Source organism: Echiichthys vipera (genome assembly GCF_963691815.1).
Source record: "Echiichthys vipera genome assembly, chromosome: 1".
Lineage (NCBI taxonomy): Eukaryota > Metazoa > Chordata > Actinopteri > Perciformes > Trachinidae > Echiichthys > Echiichthys vipera.
The window spans coordinates 19784595-19809079 of NC_139826.1; the positions used below are offsets into that span (position 1 = coordinate 19784595).

Genomic DNA, 24485 nt, shown 5'->3' on the forward strand with positions numbered 1-24485 from the left:
TCTTTTGCTTCGACTCCTATCTCTTCTGCTACTTTAGGACAGTTTCTTGTATTTTGATTATCAAAATGATATAAATAAATCAAAGTATCAGAATCTTTGATCATAGCTCCACTCCAGCACTGCTGCAGAATGAAACGCCTGCTACTACGATGAAACAGCATCTCCTCCACCCATTGGTGGGAGAAGGTTCCAATGAAGGCTATTGATTGGTTGCTCTGAATGGCTGTCATGTGGGAGGGTGTGTTCCTACAGTGGTTAACATGGTCATATGGTACATACATACCACCCTGGAAGTAGTGTGTTTGTTTAGGTGTGGTTCGGAGATGATGGGAGAGCAGAGAGAAGAGCTGGAGGCGGAAAGTGCAGGGCAGCCAGAGAGAGATGAAAAAAAGCCTGTGTCATATACTTTTGATATGAAATCACTATCATGTGGGCTGCATGTATCAGATTATGAATGCAAGTTATTGATATTGTTGTGCATTTATATATTCTTCTCTTGCATCAGGATGAAAATATGAAATCGATTACATTAAATTTGAATACATCTGATTCCAAATGCTGACGCACAGTTGTTTGTTGTCTCTATTAGTATATTTTTACATATGGCACAGTGTAAAAGGTAGTTACCTTAAGACGAACGGGCAGACAATGTATAAAGAACCTCATAAAAAAACAGATTAAGAGGTTTACACAATTGTAAATGGTGACTCTTGTGAAATTGATAGGGAAGCAAACAAGTAGCAGAGTCGGAAAAAGTCCAAACAATAATTAAAAAAAGAAATTGGGGTATAAAGAAACAGAGAAACTGAGTTTGAGGCAGACACAGTGAAGTAAACAGAGAAAGAAATGGACATTGAGGCAGCAGCAGTCTGAATTATGAATTCTCTGTTGAATGCAGCCATTCAGAGAATTAACTCAGGCAGTATACAGTCAGCTAACCAGTCATATGATCCCTGGTCAGCCCTCAGAGAGAGAGAGAGAGAGAGAGAGAGAGAGAGAGAGAGAGAGAGAGAGAATATGGCAAACAAAGCAAAGGCAACAAAAAAGGAAAAGCACCAGTGGTCTCTGTGATGCAGTTTACTGTAGCCTCCATGCTACAGTAAACTCCTGTGTGTTGTAATGGAGCTAACATTCGTCAGTTGGTGAGGTCGGAGGCATTTACATCGTCCTTTTACATCATGGTGAAGTAGAGGCCCACTGGATGCATTCCTCATAAGCTACCACTCTAAGAAAAGGTAAAACCTTCTATTTCATACTCTCTTCTATAAAGTCGACTGTGGGGATGACTGGAATAGTTCCTCATTAAATCAAGATTCATTAGAGTTTAACAGAATATCTGAGGGAAGATTGTTCTGGCATATATTATTTATGACAGTGGAAGGTTTCATCCCGTGGTGCATGTGTGAGCGATGTTTGTTTGAATCAGTGAGGACAAATAGGAGGCACAGATGTAACGGTCTGTGACAGACACTTTAGACAGCGACTAACCTTTGAGCCTGTTTTACACAAGAACTGTGAAGTTATGTCATGTGTGAAGTTATCCTTGTTTAGTGTACAGAAGACATGAGCAAATATAGCAAACACATTTGCATTCCCTGTGTGTTTTTTCCAGGCTGTTTTGCGCAGCTCAGCCTGGACACCAGCACATCCCAAGACTGTGACCAAACTGGAACACACCATATAAGAGGGTCGCCTGGTACCAGGGAATCAGACAATTCAGGGAAACTTGCCTGTGTGGATCCGGCTCAAAAGAAACCAGACCAGAGGGAGCCACTTCATGACTCAGGGACCTGCTTGATTTACTATCCTCTTTGCAACAAGACAGTGGGCAGAGGAGAGTCCCACACACTATGTACTCCCCTCAGAGTCTCCACCGCTGGGGTATTACTCATAGTGAGAGTATGGAGCGGTTAGCCTACAGCCAAGGTAGGTTGGCAAGTGTTATTTGAATGAATATCCCTGTCTATGTGATGGGAACTGTCAACTCCTACTGGAACATGGTCTCATACAATAAGAACGACAACTGGAACGTCGTTCATTCCAGTCTATTTTAACACATTAAAGCAGGATTATACTATTCACGCTGACCCTAACCCTCATAGTTTTTATCCATAGATCTAATTTGAATGAAAGTTAATTAAAACCCATGGTGGTACAGGTAGCTCACACCCTTTAAATGTTCTGGAAAGATCCTCATTCAGCTTTATCCTTGATTTTAACTCATGAACGGGACATCCTGGGTGCGGTCAGGTGACAGTTTGTGAACTTGTGTTTCCATAACAACATTTCTAAGATGGCTGTGTGCCTGGTCAACACGTGACGGAACGAGCTCATGTCTTATTAGCTAGTTTTTTGTTTCCAAGGTAAGATTCAAGTCATTTAACAATTCTTATGCTTACACAACAAGTCCTATATCAAATTAAACCTGTTATGACCACATTTGTTGAACAAATTCACATACAATCTATTATGCAAATACCCTTGTGACATACACTGGAGATAAAATTAGAGAAACAATTATAAGTACTTGATTTATTCTGAAATACTGATTTTTTTCATATGTCTGGGGTCTTAACCTTAAAATAGTCACAGAAAACCTAATGTTCTAGCGTCAGTGTCACAATAAGAAAAAACATAATGACCGGCTCAGTTAATTTAGCTGGTGGTTAGAGCAGTCGCCCTGTGTAAAGAGGCTGAAGGTCCACGAGGCAGCATCTGCTGGTTCGACTCTGACCTACGGCCCTTTGCTTCATGTCTCCCCTCTCTGTCCCCCAGTTTCCTGTCTGTCCTGTATAAAAATCAATTGATAAGCAATTTAAAAATTGTGAAAAAAGTACAGTTAAGACCCAATGTAACAAACCATTTCAGATCTCTGACAGGTATTTCCAAAAACAAATCTCAGAAATGTGGTCTGTATAGGCGTTTATGGTCTGACAAGCTTTAAAGGTTGTGAATTATCCACGAGTTGATAAAACTTGTTAAAAATGACAGTTGTTGATACTCTAATACCATTTTCAATAGAGCTGAAATGTATAGTCTATTAATTGATTAGTTGGTTGATAGTTATTCTGCAGTCTGGATATTGCATTAATCATTTAAAATGTCACAAATACACGTTTTTTCGCTTAGTCATCTATGATAGTAAACTAAATATCTTTCTATTTTTAAGACTGCTGGTCAGACTTAAATTAATTCTCTCGGGATAAATAAAGCTTCTTGAATCTTGAATCTTGAATCAGACAATACAAGCATTTAAAGGTGTCACCTTGGCCTCTGAGTGAGGTGGTTGGTGATGGGCATTTTCCACAATTCTATGACATTTTATAGACTAAAACAATAGCTTAAACAATCAAGGAAACAATCCGCAGATTGATAATTTAAGTAGTAATTAGTAGTTGCAGCCATTGTTTTCCAAAGCCGAATCGGGCTGACTTCTTCTTCCTCTTTACTGCTGCCTGCATGGGTGTTTATTGTTTCCACTGTCTGCTTCTAAATTCTACTGAATTCTCATTTGCATTGCTATTTAAGTCAAGTTAAGTTTCCTCTGTGGGTTCAACATACTAAATATAAAGTCGGGCTGAAGGAAATACTGAGATCATGATTCCAAACTCCCCCAGTAGAGCCCCACCTACCCAAATGATGGATGAAGCACAAACCTAACCCTGTACATTTCTTTGAGAGTTAAAAAAAAATCACAAAATGTTATTCATTAATTTAACTTTTTAATTATATCATCTGTATTTGTTATTTGTTATTAAAAAGCAAAGATGAAGATAGTTTGCCTAAAATTATAAGGTTTGAAAAGAAAAATCAACACGTGAAATAGGTTTTTACCATAGTATGTTACTCCTAATACCAGAATGACCAGAAATACAGTGGTGATGAAAGTATTCAGATCATTTACTTTGATAAAAGTAGCATTGAAACTGCATGAATATTATTAGGGGATGTAATTAAAGTATGAAGTGTAAAAGATCTCCAAGCAAAAAATGCACCCGGCAAGTTTCATACTATTCTGATATGAAGAAGCATTTTTACTGTTTTAGTTGTCCGACCAAACTGTTTGGTAGTTTAATCTTTAACAAAGCATCATCCAGTGGTGGATGGTGCATTTACTCAAATACTGTACTTAGGTACAATTTTGAGATACCTGTACGTTACTTGATTAATTCCAGTTTAATCTACTTTACAGTTCTACTTCACTACATTTCAAAGGAAATATTTAACTTTTTACTCTGCTGCATTTATTTTGTAACTTCAGCTACTAGTTACTTTACTTTCAGATTGTTAATACAAACTATTATCAACTAATGAAAATACATATATTGTTATAGATGAAGCTACACAGCAGTATATACAGTAAATACAATTAGCCCTACCTTTATCAACTGCAACATTAACGTGATATTCACATTCATCTATCAATAATCATAATCAGATCATATATTATTCTGAAACAGGCCATTCTGCATAATGAGTACTTTTACTTTATGTACTTTAAGTACATTTTAAAGGTTGAATATGGAGAATGAGCAGAACACCACCCTCTAGTGCCTCAAGATCGTAGTCGCAACAACTCCAAAAAATTTCCAGCAGTCAGGTTGCCATGTTTGTCAGACCCGGCCCAGTAACCTACAGGAGACCGGAGTCAGTTTGAGTCTGTTTGAGCCCATCCCCTCCAGCAAATCGCACCGTAAAAACACGTATTGCAGATGAGTTTACTGACAGTTACAGTTAGCTTACCGATCGAGGAGAAACGCAGCCATTTCAGCGTGCATTTTAATGCTGCTGATCTCCTTTATCTCAGTCCATGGAGTGAATGCTTGGCCAATAATGACTCTGGTTTTTGCCCGTCTCTGGTCACTCGGCTGCTGGGACAAATAAGCTCCATTTCACCAGTGCCAGCCTACAGTAGCTGCACCAAACAACAGACAACCATGGCAACCAGCAATGCCCAACGCTATTGGCTGGTACCATGGAAACAGAACGTGACAGAAAGTCATTGTCAAACCCGTCCAAAAATTTAAATTAATAATATATATTAAGCAATACTTTCATTCTGTCTTATATTTTTTAAATATATAGCTTTTAATGAAGATTCTACCTATTCAACCTTTAATATTAGAACTTTTGTACTTTTACAAAGTAACATTTTGAATGCAGGACTTTTACTTGACGTGAAAGGTTATTTTTTTCAGTGGTTTTTCCACTTTTACTTAAGTAAATGCACAGAGAACTTCCACTGCACATATCTTAGAAAAGCTGCCTGGGCCCTCTTGTCTCCAAGCCTCTCTCTGTCCCCTGCACACAGTCCCATCCTGTACCTGAGGCAGCCCTGCAGTCCTCCCTTCCAGCAGCAGGGGGCGGCATGTCCACAGCCCAACACAGCAGACACTGAAATCATGACGTAGTGCTGCCTTTTGTGTGTCTTGTGAGCCTGTTGACACCGCCCCTCCGGAGGGTGCAGCGGGACCAACGGAGGCGAACTATCGGTTAGATCTGCTAGCTGTAAACAAATCCGTAAAACACCGCGATGTACGGAAAATATTTATATCCCATGGAGCACCTGTCCGCGCTGCTGTCGCCGCCGTTGCTAACGCTCACCATGTAGACCGTCGCCCACGGTTACAGTCCGGGAACGTTACGACGGTTGGTTGTTGACTCTAGCCAGACCTGTCATTCTTTGGTCGGTGCTATCACAGGTATTTTAACCTACGGTTGTCATAATGGTCTCCGGCTGACTTGTGCATCAAAGGTGGCTCGCTAACGGTTACCAAAGCCGCATGAATCTGTCTGTTTTCGCACCGAGGTAATCATTTGAGAGGTACGTGAACATGGCATCGCCCGCAGAGCACGACCTGACGCTGTCTGAAGCGGACAGCAGCAAGGAGAAGGCTCAGGTGTTTGGGATTTTGAGACTGCAGGAGGAGAAATCTGGGGATAAAGCCAACAGCAGCAGCACGGTGCGAGGTGGTGGTGGTGGTGGAGGAGGAGGAGGAGACGGGCGATGGCAGGCTCCTATCTTCGCTTTGGCCAGGAAAGCATCCGAGACCATTTCAGGGAGCATTCACGTCCTGCCCAAAGTGTCGGAGCAAAGGACGTCTCTGCCCGGCGACTGGACCGTCCAAGGTAGACTATTATCAGCATCAGGAGGCGTAAGGTTCATGAAGGGAGTGTCTGGTTAATAAGAACAGTTCTGAGGACACTCTTTGTTCAACTTTATGGCCTAGTATGTAATCAGATTACATACTTGGAATTGAACTTGGTGTTTGTGCATAACTGGTGCAGAAGAATACACAGAAATAATACACTAAATATAAAGTTACACGCGAGAAATTAGGACAATACAGTTAAATATGAAGCAGCGTTTACAAGTTATAATTATAGAATATAAAATATAATGATTTAATGATGCATGAGGAAGTGTGACCGTACCTGCACTTATCAGTGTCTTTTCGCAGAACAGTTTCCCTCCAGAGATCTTCAGGAGCAATCAATCATTCACTGGGATCTAGCTGGAACACAGATAATGGTTTCCGCTGGGGTGTGTAGATGTACCAGTGTGACAAACCTAGCTTTTACGTCTCATCTTTTCTCTTTCACATTACATCATGTGCAGCCAATTGATTGTTCATAGATCAGTGCTGCTCTAATGCTTTGATGGTACATCATTGTCTTGTTAGCAGTGGTACAGTAGCTGTGCTGCTGTTTTATACCACCACACTGCTTGAGGCACCACATGCTGCACCGATGCAAATGGGAAAATGTTCTCTTTTCTTTCCTTGGGGGTTATCACCCTGCTTAGTACACTTTGTGTTTATTACTGTAGGCTTGCTGCTCTGACAACACAGAGTCAGGAAGTTTTCATTGTAAAAATGTATAGCACAGTTCTCCAGAGCCTCAGGAGATGTCCTCAAATTTCTTCCGACTCAGTTCAAAACCCAGATGTGTTACATTTTTACAATGATAGAAGTCAGCAAACAGTCACATTTAAAAAGCTGGAATCAGCAAAGTTTGTCATTTTTGCATGACAATTGAATAACTATCATGTCTGTTATCGTAATAGTTGTTGGTTCATTTTCTGTCAAGCAACATCTTCTGTAATTTTAGCGGTTCTTTTTTAACTCAGTTTGCCCATCAGCCAGTGTCTTTCTGTCAGTAGAAGTTCCCACACACTTACAACTATATTTAGTTTTTGACAGATTCTAGGTCTCCATCACAGACATTTGAATTACGTACAATCTGAATAGTTTAAGACAGTTGTTTTGGGTAGTCAGTGTCACAGGACTTTCAGATTATTTGATACCTTTTCTCTTAGCAAGAACACAGGAAATTCATGTAGGACAATTACCTTTAAGGATATTTTAAAATCCCCTTAATTGCATTAAATCACCATTGATACATCCAGATACTTCATTGTTGTAGCTTTTCAATATCCTCAGCGCTTGGTGTACTGTAGTAGAAATCACTGTGACACAGGCAGTCACAGGGTTTCTGTTTTTTACTCAGTACCCTCAGGGCTCACCGCTCAAGGGCACAAAGAGTCATGTTGCTCCCAAGAAATCATCTGTTGACGTGTCAGCAACCATAGGCCAACCTGCTGGGGCAATTAATGCTCTTCTACATTGCTAGGCAACAACTTTGCATTTTTCACCTAGCATTGTTCTGTCCTAGCATTGTTCTGACCTGCTCTGGTGTTTGGCTGCACATTAACCCAGAGGTCCACATGAAGGGTCTCTGGAATTTTATTTTTGAGCTGTGGCTAAAGCTGCAGTAAGACACAGTTATGTGTTAATGTTATCTCAAGCAGCTGCAAAAAAAAACACTACATCTTTATAACTTTGCTAGATAAAAGTTTTAAAAATGTAGTTGCTGTGTGTGTGTGTGTGTGTGTGTGTGTGTGTGTGTGTGTGTGTGTGTGTGTGTGTGTGTGTGTGTGTGTGTGTGTGTGTGTGTGTGTGTGTGTGTGTGTGTGTGTGTGTGTGTGTGTGTGTGTGTGTGTGTGTGTGTGTGTGTGTGTGTGTGTGTGTGTGTGTGTGTGTGTGTCTCATCATGGCAAAATGTACTGTAGTCTTGTAGACACCTACTGCTGTGGAAACTACCACAGAAGTGGTTTGAGGATTTTGCCACGTGTGACAAGATTTTGTCACTGTGAAAGCTTGGAAATGTGAACGATGCATGAAACATTACAGGTTTGTAGTTGCGATCAGAACGAATGCAGAGGTTGTAAATGGCTGTAATGTTAGCGAGGGCTGGTGTGATCCCATCGCAAGATGGTCTCCTTTGTTCACAGATTTTTCATTGTAATTCCTCATCATTTGTAGACATTGTACGACCCTCCTAAAATAAAATTATGGAGTCCTGATGGAGTTTTTTAAGCATGTTTTAACTTAAGTGTTGGTGTGTGTCTTTTGTCCTACAGCCATGCGGGACCCCATGTCCATGGAGCGGACCAACCTGCTGAACATGGCAAAGCTGAGTATTAAAGGGCTGATCGAGTCTGCTCTTAGCTTTGGGCGGACTCTGGACTCTGACTACCCACCTCTTCAGCAGTTCTTCGTTGTCATGGAGCACTGCCTCAAACATGGCCTCAGAGGTAAAGAGGAATCTCTCAACGTATTAAAATTCAATGTCTAATTTGCACAGTTGTGTTTGTGTTTGCCTCCCTCATAAAAGATGTAAGTTCTAGAGTTTCATATGCCAGCGTGTGTGTGTGTGTCTTCTTCTCTTCGCTCTGCAGTGAAGAAGTCCTTTCTGGGCTTTAACAAGTCTCTGTGGGGTCCTCTGGAGCTGGTGGAGAAACTGTGTCCTGAAGCAGCAGAGATCTCTGCCTCTGTACGAGACCTGCCTGGACTTAAGTAAGGAATACATTTATGTGTACACACGCACACACGCACACATCTGTACTCTCTGCTCACACACATCTTAACCTAACATCATGCTGGAGGAACGTGATCCTCGACACACGCACACTGACATGTACCAGTAACATGAGAATGTGACGTGAGCCAGAGCAGGGAAATACCTGAGTGTGATTTACTTTCACTTCACCTTTCCTCTCCCTGCCTTTGCCTCATTTCTCACTTTCTCTACTTCTTCATTATTTTTTTGTCTCTTTGTAGCTGCTAGAGCCAGCGTAGACACATTTCCAATGTTAGTCCCACTCAGTGGTTAAACTGAATTTGAAATTATACTGTCAGTTTTGGGCAATAGATGCCTTTTAAAAACGCTGAATCAGTAATGGTGCAGTAGTTTATTTCCTGCTAGTGCCAGGATGATTGTGTAATCAGCATTTTTGTTTTTTTAATGTAACTTTATATCGTGACTGTTATAAGAACACATATGAGTGCTGGTAGTGCCCAATGTTGGTGGTAAAACATGAATTTTCACATGAATATTCAAGTGTTGTCCTCAGGTGGCCATACTCTCATTAATGCACATGATTTCTATATCATGCTTTACTTTGCTAATCGGTCACAACATACCAGTGCTTCCAGGCCTGAAATCAAGTGAGTCATATTCAGGTCTCATCTGATCCAGCCAAATGGGGAACAGTTGTGTTCTTTTAGGTGGAGGACATAGTGTTTCCTTTTGTGCTGCTGAGTCAGACCAACAGATGTGTGGCAGAGCAGCGTTTTTGCAACACGAAGTAGGACAGCGCGACCGTTTCCTTTCTCTGAACGTGGATGTCGAGTAAGATTGAAGTCTTGAAAAGATGAACAGTTAGTTAGATGAGCACATATTAAATGTAGACTGCAATAAACACATAGAAGAAAATCATTAGATCCAAACCATGAAACAAAGCCAAAGACCAATAGAACAATGTCCCAGCACCACCAATCTAAGATCCTCAAAACTTCCTACAAATGTAACCTAATCAATGTGTCTGTGTGTGTGTGTTGTGTTTTTACAGAACTCCATTAGGCAGGGCCAGAGCTTGGTTGCGTCTGGCTCTAATGCAGAAGCGGCTGGCTGACTACCTACGACTCCTCATTACCAGAAAAGACCTGCTCAGGTACACACACATATGTTCTCATAGCATTAGGTACATTTCACTTGACTTGACTGAGAAAAATATACCTTTAAAATAAATTCCTTTTATATAACTAATATAATTTTGGCTACAGAACATAACATTTATTTTTATTTTATTATATTTCTTTTTTTATTCATTTCTGATTTCTAACACAATAATAAAAGGTGACATTGAATGATGTACATAAACATTCTTTGCACCCACCCGGCAGGTGACATTACTCTAAATTCCCTGAAAATTCAGATCAGTTCAGTTTATTCTTAAAACAACTAAAAGACAACTATGACCATAAGACATAATGGAAATATGCGAAATGGGACACCCTTGTAAACTATCTGAAGCTGGTAAATACTTTAGGGGCCCAGACTTAAGATGATAAAAACATTTTAATTACTTACACATTGTTTAGAAGAGCATATGTTATACCATGTTCTTTACAACATACAGAAACACTAACAACCATAACTAAGTGGTCCCAAGACATTTATTTCATCAGTCTAAGCATTTGTTAACAAAACAATTTGGTATGAAAAAATTAAAGCTTGTACTAGCACCAATGACATTTAACATCCACAGTAACAACAGAGCTGAAACATTGAACTTAGCCTCTCTATTTTTTCTTTTAGCAGCGGTGCCTTCAGTGTTTGACAGTCTATTGTATCTTCCTCCACAGTGATTTCTATGAGAATTCAGCGCTAATGCTGGAGGAGGAGGGAGCAGTGATAGTGGGCCTGCTGGTGGGCCTGAATGTCATTGATGCTAACCTCTGCGTCAAAGGCGAGGACTTGGACTCTCAGGTAATCACTGCCCTGTGACAGTATTTAGAGGTTGTCTTAAAAACACATTACAATGGGTATAAAACATCTGATGGTGTGGCTGCATTATGGCCGCTGTACAGCAGGTGTGCTATCTACTCTCCTTTCTGTTCTCTCTATGATTGGATCTGATTCTCTGCTTGCACTATACCGAGCAGAGAAATACATGTCTTATGTCAACAAAAAAGAATGTTACTCCTCTTGTTACTCCTCTAGTAGTTCATTGATGTAAAGCTCTTTATGTTCAGTGACAATAGTGTGTTTCGTCATGCCATCTTGGCATCAGGCAGACAGAGAGCAGATGCTGTGGTGTCATGTTTCTACTCCATGGGGGAAGACTTTGTACTGAGTGCAAACACATTCCCACACTAATGCAAACACCCTGGTCAGACTGGGTTCACACCTGACTGAATGTGGCTGAGAAACTTGTAACATGAAGCGAGCTGGAACAGTTTGTTTAGATCCAGTCATTTTCTGGTCACAAGGTGAGCCTTTAAGCAGAGTACCAAATGCGGATTTTACATTTAATGTCAGGAGTAAATGAAGTCTGATTTCATTTCTGAAGCTAAGGTGATAAAATTAATTCATGATAACAAATAATAAATCATGTTGGATTAATCAATAGTTTAGATTTTTTTAATCAATCATTAGACGATAAAGTGTCAAAAAACCCAACTTATCCGAACCCAATGTCCAAAATCCAAACATATTCAGTTTACAATTATAATATAATATAAAACAGAAAAGCAGAAAATCCTCACATTTGGAGGCTAGAACATAATAACTCTTTTTTTTACACTTTTTTGTGAGACAAACTAGTGCTATTTGTGAATGCATTGGATATTGTCTGCATACGATCACTTTAACAGTAAGCATTGTGTTTGTTTTGTGTGAGTTTTAATTCTTGGGAAGGTTCTGGCTGTTGCAACTACTTAAGGCGTGACTCATGGCATCAAATCAATAGTGATGCGATCATTTCTTTTCAGAATACGCTTACTTTTGAGTTACATTAGCTTTATTATTTATTTTCTTATTTTAGGTTGGGGTGATCGACTTCTCCATGTACTTGAAGAATGACATTGATGATTACAGGAGTGAAGAGAGGTATGCTAGATTATTGTCTCCCACATTATGTAATACGCTGGGTCTCTAAGGCCTCCTACAAGTGATGCAGAGCTCTGTTTTACATCTGTTTCCATGGCAACAGGAATAGCCAGATAGCATCCATCTTGGATCAGAAGAACTATGTTGAGGAACTGAACCGGCAACTCAAGTAAGACATGTTTATTTATCGTAAACCGATGTCTGACAGTGTGCAGAGTTTCCCCCTGAGTCGTATGTACCTGAACAGTGACTGATTGAGACAAGCAGACATTTTGATTTACATCTGCAAACTATCTGATGTTTGAGATAGTGGTACGATGCCTTGAGTCAAAGGCAGATTGCACGTCAAAATAGATCCAGTATTCGGTCAGTTTCGGTTCAAACCTGTCTGTTTGTTTCAGAAGTGCAACTCTGTACTATCTGTTCCCACAGACAGACTCTTTGAAACACAGACTGTCAGTTAGGCTACACTTCCTCTTTCTGGTTTTCTTGTTCTCACAAACCTGCTATCTCATTTAAATGAAACTGGATTGATCTGCTGCTTTAAGGGATTTATAGGTTCAGTGAATCCCTCTTCAAATCTTCTTGCAGCCGTGATAGATCTAAAAAAACAACTGAGTTAGGAAGATTATTTTAAACAAACTTACTACTTACTAGCCTTGATGAGCTGTATGAGCTGTCTCTGAACATAAGCTAAACTAACCATGTCACTACCTTATTGGTGCTGTGTTGTGCTAGAAGTCAAACTCAGGTCTGTCAATCTGTGGTGAGAAACTTCGGATTTTCGTTTCAACTACAAAAATACATTATTCTGTAATGTTCTGAGTTAATGTAATGGTGTAAAACTAAAGTGGAACTTCTTACCTTTCTAACTAGCTATCGTTTAACTGCTTACTTTGGCTTTACAAGAGTTGGCAAAAGAAAGCTAACACCAGTGACTTAGCTGCGCGCTACCCTTTGCCCTACTCGGATACCCCAATCTCTGGGAGCTGCTGTTCGTCCAAATTAACATCAATGCTGTCAACACATCCGGAACTGTACATCAGTCCTTCACAATAATTTGCTTCAACAATTCCAAAATATACCGTAAACACCACTTTAGCCAGCGTCGCCAAAACATTATTTATGCTTCCTCTCATCAAAGTCACTTTTCGTATAGATCGATTGAATTCCTTTATCCATTTTGAAATTTAGAGTTTCTTCTAGTCAGACAAATTAGTTATATGGTAAGGATGTCCTAGCTGACAGTTTCGGCTGTACTCCAGCCTTCCTCAGAGCTGCTGTTTTCTTCTGGGTATAACGTGTTTTATTTATTTATTTATCCTTATCATATAACTAATTTGTCTGACTAGAAGAAACTCTAAATTTCACTTTTCGTATAAGTGTGTAAACTAATTCTGCCATCACCTCAGTGGCGATCGCCCAGTAAAAGCTTTGCGAAAAGACTCGAAACTGTGTCAGATCGGATTAATCCGGATAGGGCCAATACCAGCGAATAGTGTCCGAGTGATGACACAGAGACGTTAAAACTGTGAACGCCATTAAACCTCATAAACAACATTATTCACCAATGATTAATCACAACAGGGAAAAACTTCTGTGTAAGTTACACATTTTAACCTCAGTTGTAAATTGTAACACTACTACTTATATTGTGAAATAATGTTGGCTCGATGGAATTCAGTGAGAATGAACAGAATTTGATCGTAATCTCTCTTTGTGTGTTTGTATGTCTAGCTCCACAGTTCACGGTCTTCAGGGCAGAGTGGACTCTCTGGAGAAGTCCAACTCTAAACTCATAGAGGAGGTGAGACCCACACTCAAAATATCTGTGTATTAGATTTAGTAGTAATTAGGGCACAGAGTCATTACTGAAGCGTCTTTGTTATGTTACACTATTCACTAAAATATCATAATTTAATTTGAATTCACCCGCTTTGTCTGTTATGTATTTCGATGAAATCACAGTGTCATTTGTCAAATTGTTCTTGGTGATCAACTCTTTATACGCGTCCACATGTTTGTGTGTGCAGTTAGCCATAGCCAAGAACAACATCATAAAACTGCAGGAAGAAAACCAGCAGCTGAGGAGTGAAAACAGCCTTATTCTGCTGAAGACACAACAACATTTAGAGGTACACAAAAATATATTACTATCTTGAAACACAAAGAAACATTGATTTCTTAAAGGTTTTCGCTGCAGCCAAAAATGAATCTTGTTTTAATATTGCACCCATTTCTTACCAGCTCGGACTTGATGCATGATATGGCTGACAATTTCTTCCCATTGATGTTATTTATCTAGGTAACCCAAGGCGACGCATCAGTGGAGAGAGATACATACAAACAGTCGCGTCAGGGTTTGGATGAGATGTACAATGAGGCTCAAAGGCAACTGAAGGAAGAGTGTCAGCTCAGACAGGTTTGAGACTGCTTGTGTGTGTATATTGTGTGTGTAAAATATTGTGTGGCAGTGTGATAACATGTACGTGGATTATTTTCAGGATGTGGAGACCGAGCTGTTAGTCCAGGTGTCTATGAAACAGGAAATGGAGCTGGCCATGAAACTTCTGGAGAAAGATATTCATGAAAAACAGGTCAGCAACATTTTCTTTTTCCATCCATCTCAGAACATGTACTGTACAAAGAGACACAGATTGTTCATGGTAAATGGTGAGTTTAATATAATGGATGAAAAAGGCCCAATCAGTCATTTTTGAGATTTACGTATATTTAGACTCAAACCGTTAAAACACTGATGTGAAGAATGATGTGGTTGCTCTTCAGACATTGTGTCATCACAACGAGCGATCACATGATAACAAGCCCTCTGGGGGCACAAACTAAAAATACAGCACCAGCCTGTACTTGCTCACATGAAGCAGTAATACATTTCCAGCTCCTATGCCTGTTTCTCTCTGGCAGCATCAGGCCTTTCACCACCAACATGTGAACTCTGCTACGTAGACACCACCAGCTGACATTTGTCGCCAAGCTGCGATATACAGCAGCTGCCATGCAGCAGCAGCATCACATCATTAAAACCATCAATGTCAGCATCTTTATTGCACAGGACCATGGGCGTGACTTGGAAACATTTGAGCCATGTCGTACAGTTTGTCCTAAATATATTTCAGCTCGCCTACAGGTAGTTCTTCGCTTGAGATGTGACAAGAATATAACTCCAAATCTCTAATTTAATGTAATTATGACTTTGTATGTATGTAGTCCCAAGTTTAATTTTGTACAGCCCCTCAGTGAATCAATTATTTTGAGAGGATGAATAGATACACAAACAAAAGAAGAGCACGCTTAATGATAGTGAAACAGCTGTAGACGCCAGTGAGACCAAGATCCGAACACTGCTGAAGTCTTTGTCTTTCATCAACAGGACACACTGATCGGACTGAGACATCAACTGGATGAAGTCAAAGTCATCAATGTAGAGATGTACCAGAAGATGCAGGTACAAACACACACATTCTCACCTGGTCGCATTTGTTCTCTTGTTATACACAGTACAAAAACTGTGTATAATTACTTTTACTTATGGCTCAATCTCATTTGTTAGTCGTCTGATGATGAGATGAAGAAGAAGAACGACGTGATCACTCGTCTGGAGGAGAAAACGAATCAGATCACTGCCACCATGAAGCAGCTGGAACAAAGGTGAGACGTGCTGTCTTCTTCCTCATCACTGTTTCAGGGTTCCTCTTAGGAAATTGGTTAGAAGGTTGAAATCCTTGTGTCCACCTCACTGGCTTATTTCTCTTCTGTGTCCTGCAAACACAATTTGACACTGCAGCGTGTGATGGGATTGATAAGTCTCTGTCATCGGCTGAGTCCCACTTTTCAGTGTCAGTAGATGGCTAAGCAATCATCAAATACATGGCATTTGTTATGTGAAATAGCTCTTTCTTATCCTTTCACTTAAAATGCATAAGGTTTTATTTATTTAATGAAAGTATATTAATTCCTTTTTGTTTGATGGCCTTAGTTCAGTGGAGGCGGCCTGCAACTTTTTCCTGGAACGGATAAATGGATACACTAAAAAGTTATTATTATAAACACACTGTCAAAAGTTGAATCAAAATAGCACTTTATCTTCATTGTTCAGGGAAACCTGTAAGTTTTTCAAAATGTCAAACATTTTGTGAAAGAAGACATTTTTATGTTTATTTATTTATTTTTCTTAGCAGGGTTTGCATTTTCCCTAGAGATTTAAGTTTATAAATTTTACTAAAATTACCAAAAAAAGACTTGAAGTCAGTGTCCCTTTGTAGGGTTTCAGGGCATCATAAATAAACCACCTCCACTTAAATCTTAACATCAACTGCCTAGCACCTTCCTAGTCGTCTGACCACTCTAAGCGATTTGGGGTTCAGTGTCTAAAGGCACTTCCACATGCAGACTGGAGGATCCAGGGATTGAACCTCTGATCTTGACCTGCTCTACCTCCTGATTTACAGCCACCCCATGCTGCTCCAATATCATAAACATTTAATATATTATATCAAATTAAATATTAACCTTCAGGGGAAAAGAGATGAAACATTATGTCACAGTCACTTTGTGTATTGAATGTTGTTGTTTAGGCCATCACCACTAAATGATTACAAGAAATTAGACTTTTTCCTCTGGGAAACCCTGTAGTCCTTTATTTATCATGCTTAATAAAAATACTCTGCTGATCTTCCCATGCATGCTAAGTTCTCTTGTCACTGCTGCTCCACAATCACTGTATATTGCTCCATGTTTCCATATCAGTCATACTGGTTCATTCGTGCCTTATGATCCCTCCTCACCTCATGGTCTACCAGTCAACACGGTCCATCCCTCCCCTCCCCTCTCCCATTTGTTTAAATCTGTTCCATCCTATTTGTGATTGTTTGTGAATGTTTTTTGCTGCTCTAAAGGTGTATGTACAGTAGGCTGGTAGGACACAGACCCCAGTTACGCTTGTCATTTTCATTGGGAGTTTTTGTGTTGTTGTAGCTGAATAATCTAATGAAGAAGTTAAAAATGTCCTGACAGAGACACTGTTTAAAATGATTCACCAGCTATTAGAGAAAAATCTCTCCCTCACAGTGTCAGGCTTAAATATCTCATCATGATCGTATACTTCTGTGCACACTTCACCTGAAAACTCTACTTTTTTTATCTGTCCAAATTTCCTTTCCCCACCTCTTCTAACTACTCATACGCTTACTGTGGAGAGAAATCTACCAGGGCTGAAGAAATCTGAAAGTGGCAGCCTGAAATCAAATTTCTGTGTTTTAGTGCCTTTTTATTTACACTTACTGTTTTGCTTGTGATGTTAAAAAGTCACTTGAAGTGTGTGAAACCGGGGCCACTTAGAATACTGATGTATTGACATCCTTTCTTCCTTCCTTTCTTTCTTTCTTCTTTGCTTCCTTCCGTTTGTCTCTTTTATACCATCCATCCAATCATCCATCCACCCGTTTTGCTCCCTGGAAACCAATTTTTTATTTATTTCCTGATTGATTTTTATCCCTGCTCCTCTGTGCAGTGATAAGGATCTGCTAAGTCAGACCAGAACGCTTGCTATGTCATTTGTTAAGTGTGCCAGCACAGACACAGAGCACCAGTACAAGCTAGTTAAGGACATCTCTTTCTGAGGACAAACGTGCACACACCCATGCACACCCAGACACACAGATGCTTTATGATGACTGAACAAATAAACAGACTTAACCTAAAAAGAACATTCCTGTTTTTTGGGGGGGTTTTGCACACAATATTCGGTTTAACTGTCTGAGAGCAGCCGCAGAATCAGGTGAAAGTGCTGGGATTCATAGAGGCCACTGGAAGACGTTTCATGATCTTTAGTTAAATCCTCTTCAGACAACTCTGCTGGGTTTATGCTAAACAGGTTTTTCTCTAAATGTGCTGGTTTAGCTGCTCGGAGAACTGTCTGATTATGACATGAGTTATACTTGATACAAACATTTTGAATTAATTAATTATACACTACTTAATCTTTTAACTCACAAGCTCGGCTGTGTACACACTCACACATACATATGCTACACGTTCTTTCTGTCTCCAGTGGTCAGTTTATATGTGGTAACACTGACCGTAAGATAATTGACCCTGAGATGTTATCATCGGGTCGTTGTTGTACACATTGAGTTAGAATGAGTCTAGTAGACATTACTCCGTATACGGCACCATCAAGAGCCACTGCTTAACAGATTGAGTCACTGTAGTATTTAGGGACTGTACTTAAATTACTGGGGTAAGGAGAGGGGGCTAAACATAAAGTTTCTCTTCAAAAAAAAAAAAAAAAAAGCATGAACCTTTCAAAAGCTGTCTGTTTTAAATTACATTTTATAAATTTTGTCACATTTTAATTAACTGTAGTTTTGCTTTCCGTTAAGAAACAACAAGCCATCTGTTCAGATAACATTCAATCACTAAAAACACAAAAAGAGTAAAAAGAAAAAAAAATGCGTAACCCTTCCCCTTTTCTGAACCCCTTCCTTATAACTTTTGTACAGTCCCTTAGCAGCATCCGTGTCGGCTCTGCTGAGACTGATGAGTAACTTGGTATTCTGTGCTTGACTGTCTTTTTACCTTATTGCAGCTGACACTGTTTATTCTATAGCACGACGAGCAGGAACAAAGAAACCATCATACAGCAGAGACAAACTTTGTCTACAGCTGCCTGCGTTTCATCACAGCCAGTCAGGGACAGTCACGCCACATTTTTTGGTTAGACAGGAGGAGTGCTTGTGCAGCCTCCTGCTTTCAATTTGTTGCCACTTTGCTCTGCATGTGTTGCACCTCCTGACCTGCTTCTGACTGGCTGTGACGACTCTCGCTGCATCTGAAATCAGTCCCTTGTTTACTAAGTCACTACTCTCTATTTAATACAAGTCTGTAGTTTACAGTGAGCAGTAGATTAAGATTTCTGACACTATGAACCATTGTCATTTTGCACCGTCATAGACGGGCGGTGTTATAAAATGTTACAAATTGCATTGTGGGATTGTTAGCAGATAGTAAGGGACATGCCCCGGATACTTTGTTTTATTGTTCCATTGTTGGAGTTTTTAAGGAGGCGATTAGAGCAAAGCAATTAATCTGAATTTTATCAAAATCACAATGAGGACTAATGCAATATCCAAATTGCCGTAGTATTAAAATATCATTCTCAATTAAGTGTTGTGGTGCGGCAGAGATCTCCGGGCGTATTCTATAGACTAAAGATTACGACTTTAGACTTAAGACTGCTGGTTTGATACAGATCCTCACAAAAAGAAAACCCACCATGATCATTTTAATAAATATTTAAATGAAAATGGGAATAATGATGCATTCCCTCCAATATCGAGAATCATGTCGCAATTGCTATTTAAGTCAAAAAGATCGCAATTAGATATTTTCCCCATATTGTGCAGCTCAATGCTATATAATGAATTTATCATCGGACTCGAACACCCAATAAAAATGGTGGGGGTAAATATAATGCACTCTGCAGTAAAAAGGGAGTTATTTCAGACACAGCCCGTCTCCTTCTCCCATAGATTTACCTATGCTGAGGATTGTGAGGTTCAGTCAAGTTTTGCAGATGTATACAACTCAGTGGAACAAGCGGCTTTAGCTCGATTCACATGCTTTGTTAGTGCAGAACAGACACAAGTGAGCCAAGTGTACAGAATTGTAGATACACAGCTGTAAAACTCTGGAGATTCTCTCAAGGGAACTTGAATGTGTTGTTGTGTCTCTTCTGGTATATTTTTGACTTTTTGGATGGATCTGGAAGTAATTATTCTACCTATTCTAACTCTATGTTCATAGTACTGTAACTCCTCTCAATGTGTAGAAGAATAAACATTCAATAGAGCTATTCAAAACTCACAATTACTGACGTTTACCACCGGGACCAATAAACTTGGATGTTTTAAAAGTTTTGGGTGTGGTTTTGAGTTTTTGTGCTGACACTGGAACATTTGTTGTGTGATTTTAAGGCGTTATAAAGTCCTAAATTGAGGGTTGTTGTAAGTCAGGGTGTTGTGTGATTATCCTCCTCATTGTAGTATCTGAGATGACTCAACAAGATCTTAAAAATCCTCATATCCTCAAAACAAGCTGCTAAATGTTCCTCCCGGTACAATAAAGAGTGAAAAACTATGAAATTGGCATATTTTTCTTAAAATGCTGTACAATATATAGTAGAATTGGAAAAATAAAAACGCTCTTTGCTGCTTTCAGTTAGCTATCCTCTTTCTTTTTACTTTAAGGTGGTTTTTCCCTCATTGCTTCATCATGCGTCTTTATTTGGACTCATCACCTCTTTGTATTCCTTACTGTTCTTTTGAACCCCTCAGTTCTTGATCCATGGTTGCACACTTTTTTCATTCTACTCTCTGGTGATGTAACAGAGACAATTACAACGCCATCCTCCATCCCAACCTTCTTCATTTATCGTGAGCCAGCCCTTCTTCATGTTTCCACCCAGACACCTCTGTCCCTTACCTCCCGCCTTACCCGTCATCCTCCTTCCCATCTTCTTCTATTATTTTCTCCTTCTCCCTCCACACCCCCACCCCCCCAGTTTTTTCTCTCCATGGTCCTGAGTTTGTCCCTGGTTATAATGGTGCAGATTACAGGAGGCAGAGAGGCACCGCACCTCGGCCGAGGAGGGGACCAGACGCTTCAAGTTGGACTTTGCCAACAAGGCCGACAGCCTGCAGCGGCAGATCGAACACAGAGAAAGGCAACTGTAAGCAAAACCCCTGCAAAGACAGACTAATTGGTACACTTAATATACATGAGCACTTAATCTCTGGTGCTCAGAGACACAACATACTGTCAGTATTAAATGCACCATAGGCTGTGTAGCATGGTAAACCAGCCTTGAACTGAAACTGTCGTAGCCCTATTTCATGAACCTAGAACCAGTAAATCACAATGAAAACAAACTAGGCAAACCAGTGTGTCTTGATATAATCTTTTACTCATTAGATCCCTTTCTCTGTCTCTTGTTTGTCATCTGTAATTGTGTTATTGGTGTTGTGTGTGTATATACACGTTTGTGGTGCTCCTGTAGCCTGCAGCTGGAGACGGACCTGAAGATAGAGAGGGAGTGGAGGCAGACGTTACAAAATGATCTAGACAGAGAGAGGGATACGGTGGCTCAGCTCAGCACGGAGGCGTTGCAGATCAACGGATTAAAAAAGGTACGTGATATTGTACAGTATGTTTTATTACATCTGTATAACCTGTGCATGACACAGCATTTTCAAAATAGGATCTAATTTGATCTGATGTACGTTTTTTTTACAGGAGTTCCATCGTCTCCAGGATGAAAACATTCAGCTGAAGACCATCTGTGAGGACCAAGAGCAAGCTCTCGAGGAACTTGGCTCCAAACTGAGCGAGTATGAATTTAACTACAAAACGTCTCAAGCTGTATTTACAGACAGTAAAATGCTCTAACCACCAAATGTAATGTCCTACTGTCTGTAAGTGGTTCAATTGTAAGGTTCTTCTTTGTTTTTTAGAGAAAAATAGGCTTTTAAAAAACATATATTCTAATAGGAGTTCAATTGTCTTCATCATCATACACATTTCAGGTAATAAAACATATTTAATCTTAAATTCTTCAGATCATGGAGGACCATACCAGAGTTTTTGCATGTTTTAACTCATCAAATCACTTGTAAGTTGCATTCTTGCAAAGAAGTTTAAACTTCTTGAGAAAGCCAAACTAAATAAAACCAAAAGAACATTTTGCTAATATTTCTATGACTGTTTTAAATAATTAATTTCCTTTACCTAGCACAGTTTCATTCTTTTTGTCATCAGGTCCAAACTGAAGATTGAGGACATCAAAGAAGCCAACAAAGCTCTTCAGGTAAAGTAAAGTAACATGTCTTATATCTCCAGCACTAAGATGGTGAGTTAGATAACATGTTAGTAATAGACCAGAGAGAGAAAACATTGAAAGAAATCGAATACTGCTGATTTTGTATGATGTGCTGTTTTGTAATGTCTGTAAGGTAAAGTTAGGGTGAAACAGAGATTTACTGTCCTGTTGTTGCAGGGGGGGCAGGTGTGGTTGAAGGACAAGGAAGCCAGCCACTGCAAGCTGTGTGAGAAGGAGTTCTCCATATCAAGACGAAAGGTCAGTCGACAAATGAAGTGAGACATTTCCAATTTTGTATGAATCAGAATAAAGAAAGGTAAGAGAAGCTTTAATGGACAAAAGATGAATCAGAAATTTGGTTCCCAAAACAGCTGATTTGTTACCAAAGCCCCAACACAACAATGTGTTTTTTCTGTGGTTCTCTTTCTGCCTCTCTCCAGCATCACTGTAGGAACTGTGGGGAGATTTTCTGCAACAGCTGCTCTGACAATGAGCTCCCTCTGCCGGCCTCACCAAAACCAGTCAGAGTCTGTGACACCTGCCACGCCCTCCTCCTCCAGCGGTGCTCCTCCAATCCAACGTGAAGAAGCCCCTCACTGCTGCCGTGACTGCTTCAAACAATCTGAGCTCAGACTCTTAAATCCCCAACCTTTCTCTCAACACAGTTTGCTGCTAGAAATGGCCCGTGTGCATGAACATTTTGTACTTTTGATCTGTCTTAATTTACAGGTTTGAGGGGCTCCTGCATCATTCTGACCCCTCATGTCTTTGAATTAAAACATCTTCTCTTGTAATCAGGAAGAGGAGGAGGCAATCAGTTCACTATAACATGGGCCAACTTGTCTTCAGTCAAAGGAGTGAAAGTCTTTGGGCTGCTTTAATATCAAAAAATAATAATTATCTGAAAAATGTATCAGTTATGCAGATGAAAACTATGACCTTGACTTGGGTAGTCATGTGAGGCAGTGTGATGAAAGGAGGAACAACTTTACAATGAACTGAAGTGAAACTGCACTGACTGTGATGAGCACTGCTGCAGCTAAATGCAGATCCTCAACCAAACCTCTGGTTGTATGTAATACTGCATCATTATAACGTATGCATCAAGCCTCAAACTGTATACAGTAAGTGTATAGCCAAGCAGACGAGATTATATAATTTATACATACAGTATTGCAACCTGGTTACTGAGTCTGACTGCAGAGGTGGAGGGAAATGAACACAAGCATAAAAAGAACATTTCCACAGGCACAAAAGATCAAGTCAACCTGAGAGGTTGAATCCAACTTTAATGGAAACTAGACTGAAATATAAACTGGATGTATTTCTGAGAGAAGATCAGAACTGGTCTCGTTGTTTCTGACCCTGGTGTTTCACTGGAACAACATGGCAGTATATTTTGTGACAAAGACTTTTCTGCAAACCATTTCGATGAACGTTCAAAGCTCCAAGCAGATTTTGTTCTGCTGACACCATGACCAGACTAGTTCCCTGTGGGGCTGAGGCTTTCAAAGGAACTGAAATCTGTTGGGTTTTTTTGAAACACTTGTTGGTGCCTTTTGTGCCTGTGTAAATTCAGTGCATATTACCTACTTGTGCTTCTCACGTTGCCAAAATGAACCCTAGATTTCTACAGAGGATTTCTGTAGAAAGATCTAAAATATTTCAAAGTAGCAACACTAGCCTATACTAGCCAAGAAGGAAGTCTGGATTAAAGGCACAGTTCACTGTTTGTTTGAGACACTAATGAAGCGGATGCTGCTTTCTTTAAGGACCAAGAAAAGCAACAGATGCCGTCTGAAATCAGACATACTGGCTCTTGAACCAATGACAGCTAGCATACAACATGACCACTTCACTGACTAGTTAGTGGTTAAGAACACACTTGAGTGTTACGCACTTCTGACACCATAGCCACAACACAAGGTATGTTTCCTATTACCTGTAAAATAGATGAATTTAGAGTATTTATATTTGATTTTGTGTTTTTTTTTGCACAATAATTATTACTTTCAGAAGTCAAAGGAACTTGTTTTAGCCTACCCTGTTCACTTGAAGTGAGTTGTAATCTGAGCAGATGAACCACACTTCACTGCTGCTCCATTGCTGAGGGAAAGTTTGAAACTCAACCATTTATGCGCTTTTTTTTTTTTTTTTTAAATGTGTTTAGTTTGTAAACTAATGCTGATGACTGCAAGTACAGTCTTCAGTGACGGGTTATGGTACGAGTTCCGATGCACATTCTGGTTTTTGTACTTATATACAATGTTTACAACCTGTAACTTTTGGAGAACTGGAAGTATTCATTTTCATGAAGAGATAAAACAGGCCTGGGTTCATTTCAATAAGTGTTTCTATTGTTTCAAATATTTAAAAATGCACCAAATTTATCATACAACCAGTAACTACTAAAGGCAGATATTTCTGAATTGCACCCGGGCCTGAAACCTTTTTGTACAGTTTTGCTCTTGTAACTCTCCCAGCTTTCAATGGGACTTGTACAGTGTTGATACCACCATATGTTCACATAATGTTGATAATCACTGTGGCCCTTTAACTTACTAAATCCTGCCAGTTTAATATTAACTCTATTGTCAACAGTATGTTGCCTTGAATGTGTCAGTTTCTGATTAAA

The 24485-nt window shown here is 39.7% G+C and overlaps 1 protein-coding gene across 3 annotated transcripts; it reads left to right on the top strand.

Annotated features, from left to right (window-relative positions):
- The first annotated feature begins 1839 nt into the window (after positions 1 to 1839).
- rufy2 (RUN and FYVE domain containing 2) lies at positions 1840 to 24465 on the top strand. 3 transcript variants are annotated; one of them, XM_083913442.1, is made up of 19 exons: positions 1840 to 1926; positions 8423 to 8596; positions 8741 to 8858; positions 9914 to 10015; positions 10710 to 10833; positions 11891 to 11955; positions 12059 to 12124; positions 13693 to 13762; positions 13989 to 14090; positions 14261 to 14377; positions 14460 to 14552; positions 15347 to 15421; positions 15527 to 15624; positions 20585 to 20704; positions 21032 to 21161; positions 21268 to 21362; positions 21790 to 21838; positions 22028 to 22108; positions 22291 to 24465. In XM_083913442.1, exons 1-19 carry the CDS (start codon positions 1851 to 1853, stop codon positions 22432 to 22434), a joined length of 1899 nt encoding a protein of 632 aa, XP_083769568.1. In that variant the 5' UTR covers positions 1840 to 1850; the 3' UTR covers positions 22435 to 24465. The 3 variants fall into 3 exon arrangements, with proteins under 3 accessions (XP_083769568.1, XP_083769567.1, XP_083769569.1); XM_083913441.1 differs by lacking the exon at positions 1840 to 1926 and adding an exon at positions 5472 to 6129; XM_083913443.1 differs by lacking the exons at positions 1840 to 1926; positions 20585 to 20704; positions 21032 to 21161; ... (2 more) ...; positions 22028 to 22108; positions 22291 to 24465 and adding exons at positions 5472 to 6129; positions 17486 to 19830.
- Positions 24466 to 24485: the final 20 nt, after the last annotated feature.

Bases quoted from the DNA above. Each gene is read 5' to 3' on its own strand.
- rufy2 (XM_083913441.1), top strand. From the start codon at position 5,835: ATGGCATCGCCCGCAGAGCACGACCTGACGCTGTCTGAAGCGGACAGC. The intron at 15,625-20,584 runs GTGAGACGTGCT...ATAATGGTGCAG, and splicing joins ATGAAGCAGCTGGAACAAAG to ATTACAGGAGGCAGAGAGGC. The intron at 21,162-21,267 runs GTACGTGATATT...TTTTTTTTACAG, and splicing joins AGATCAACGGATTAAAAAAG to GAGTTCCATCGTCTCCAGGA.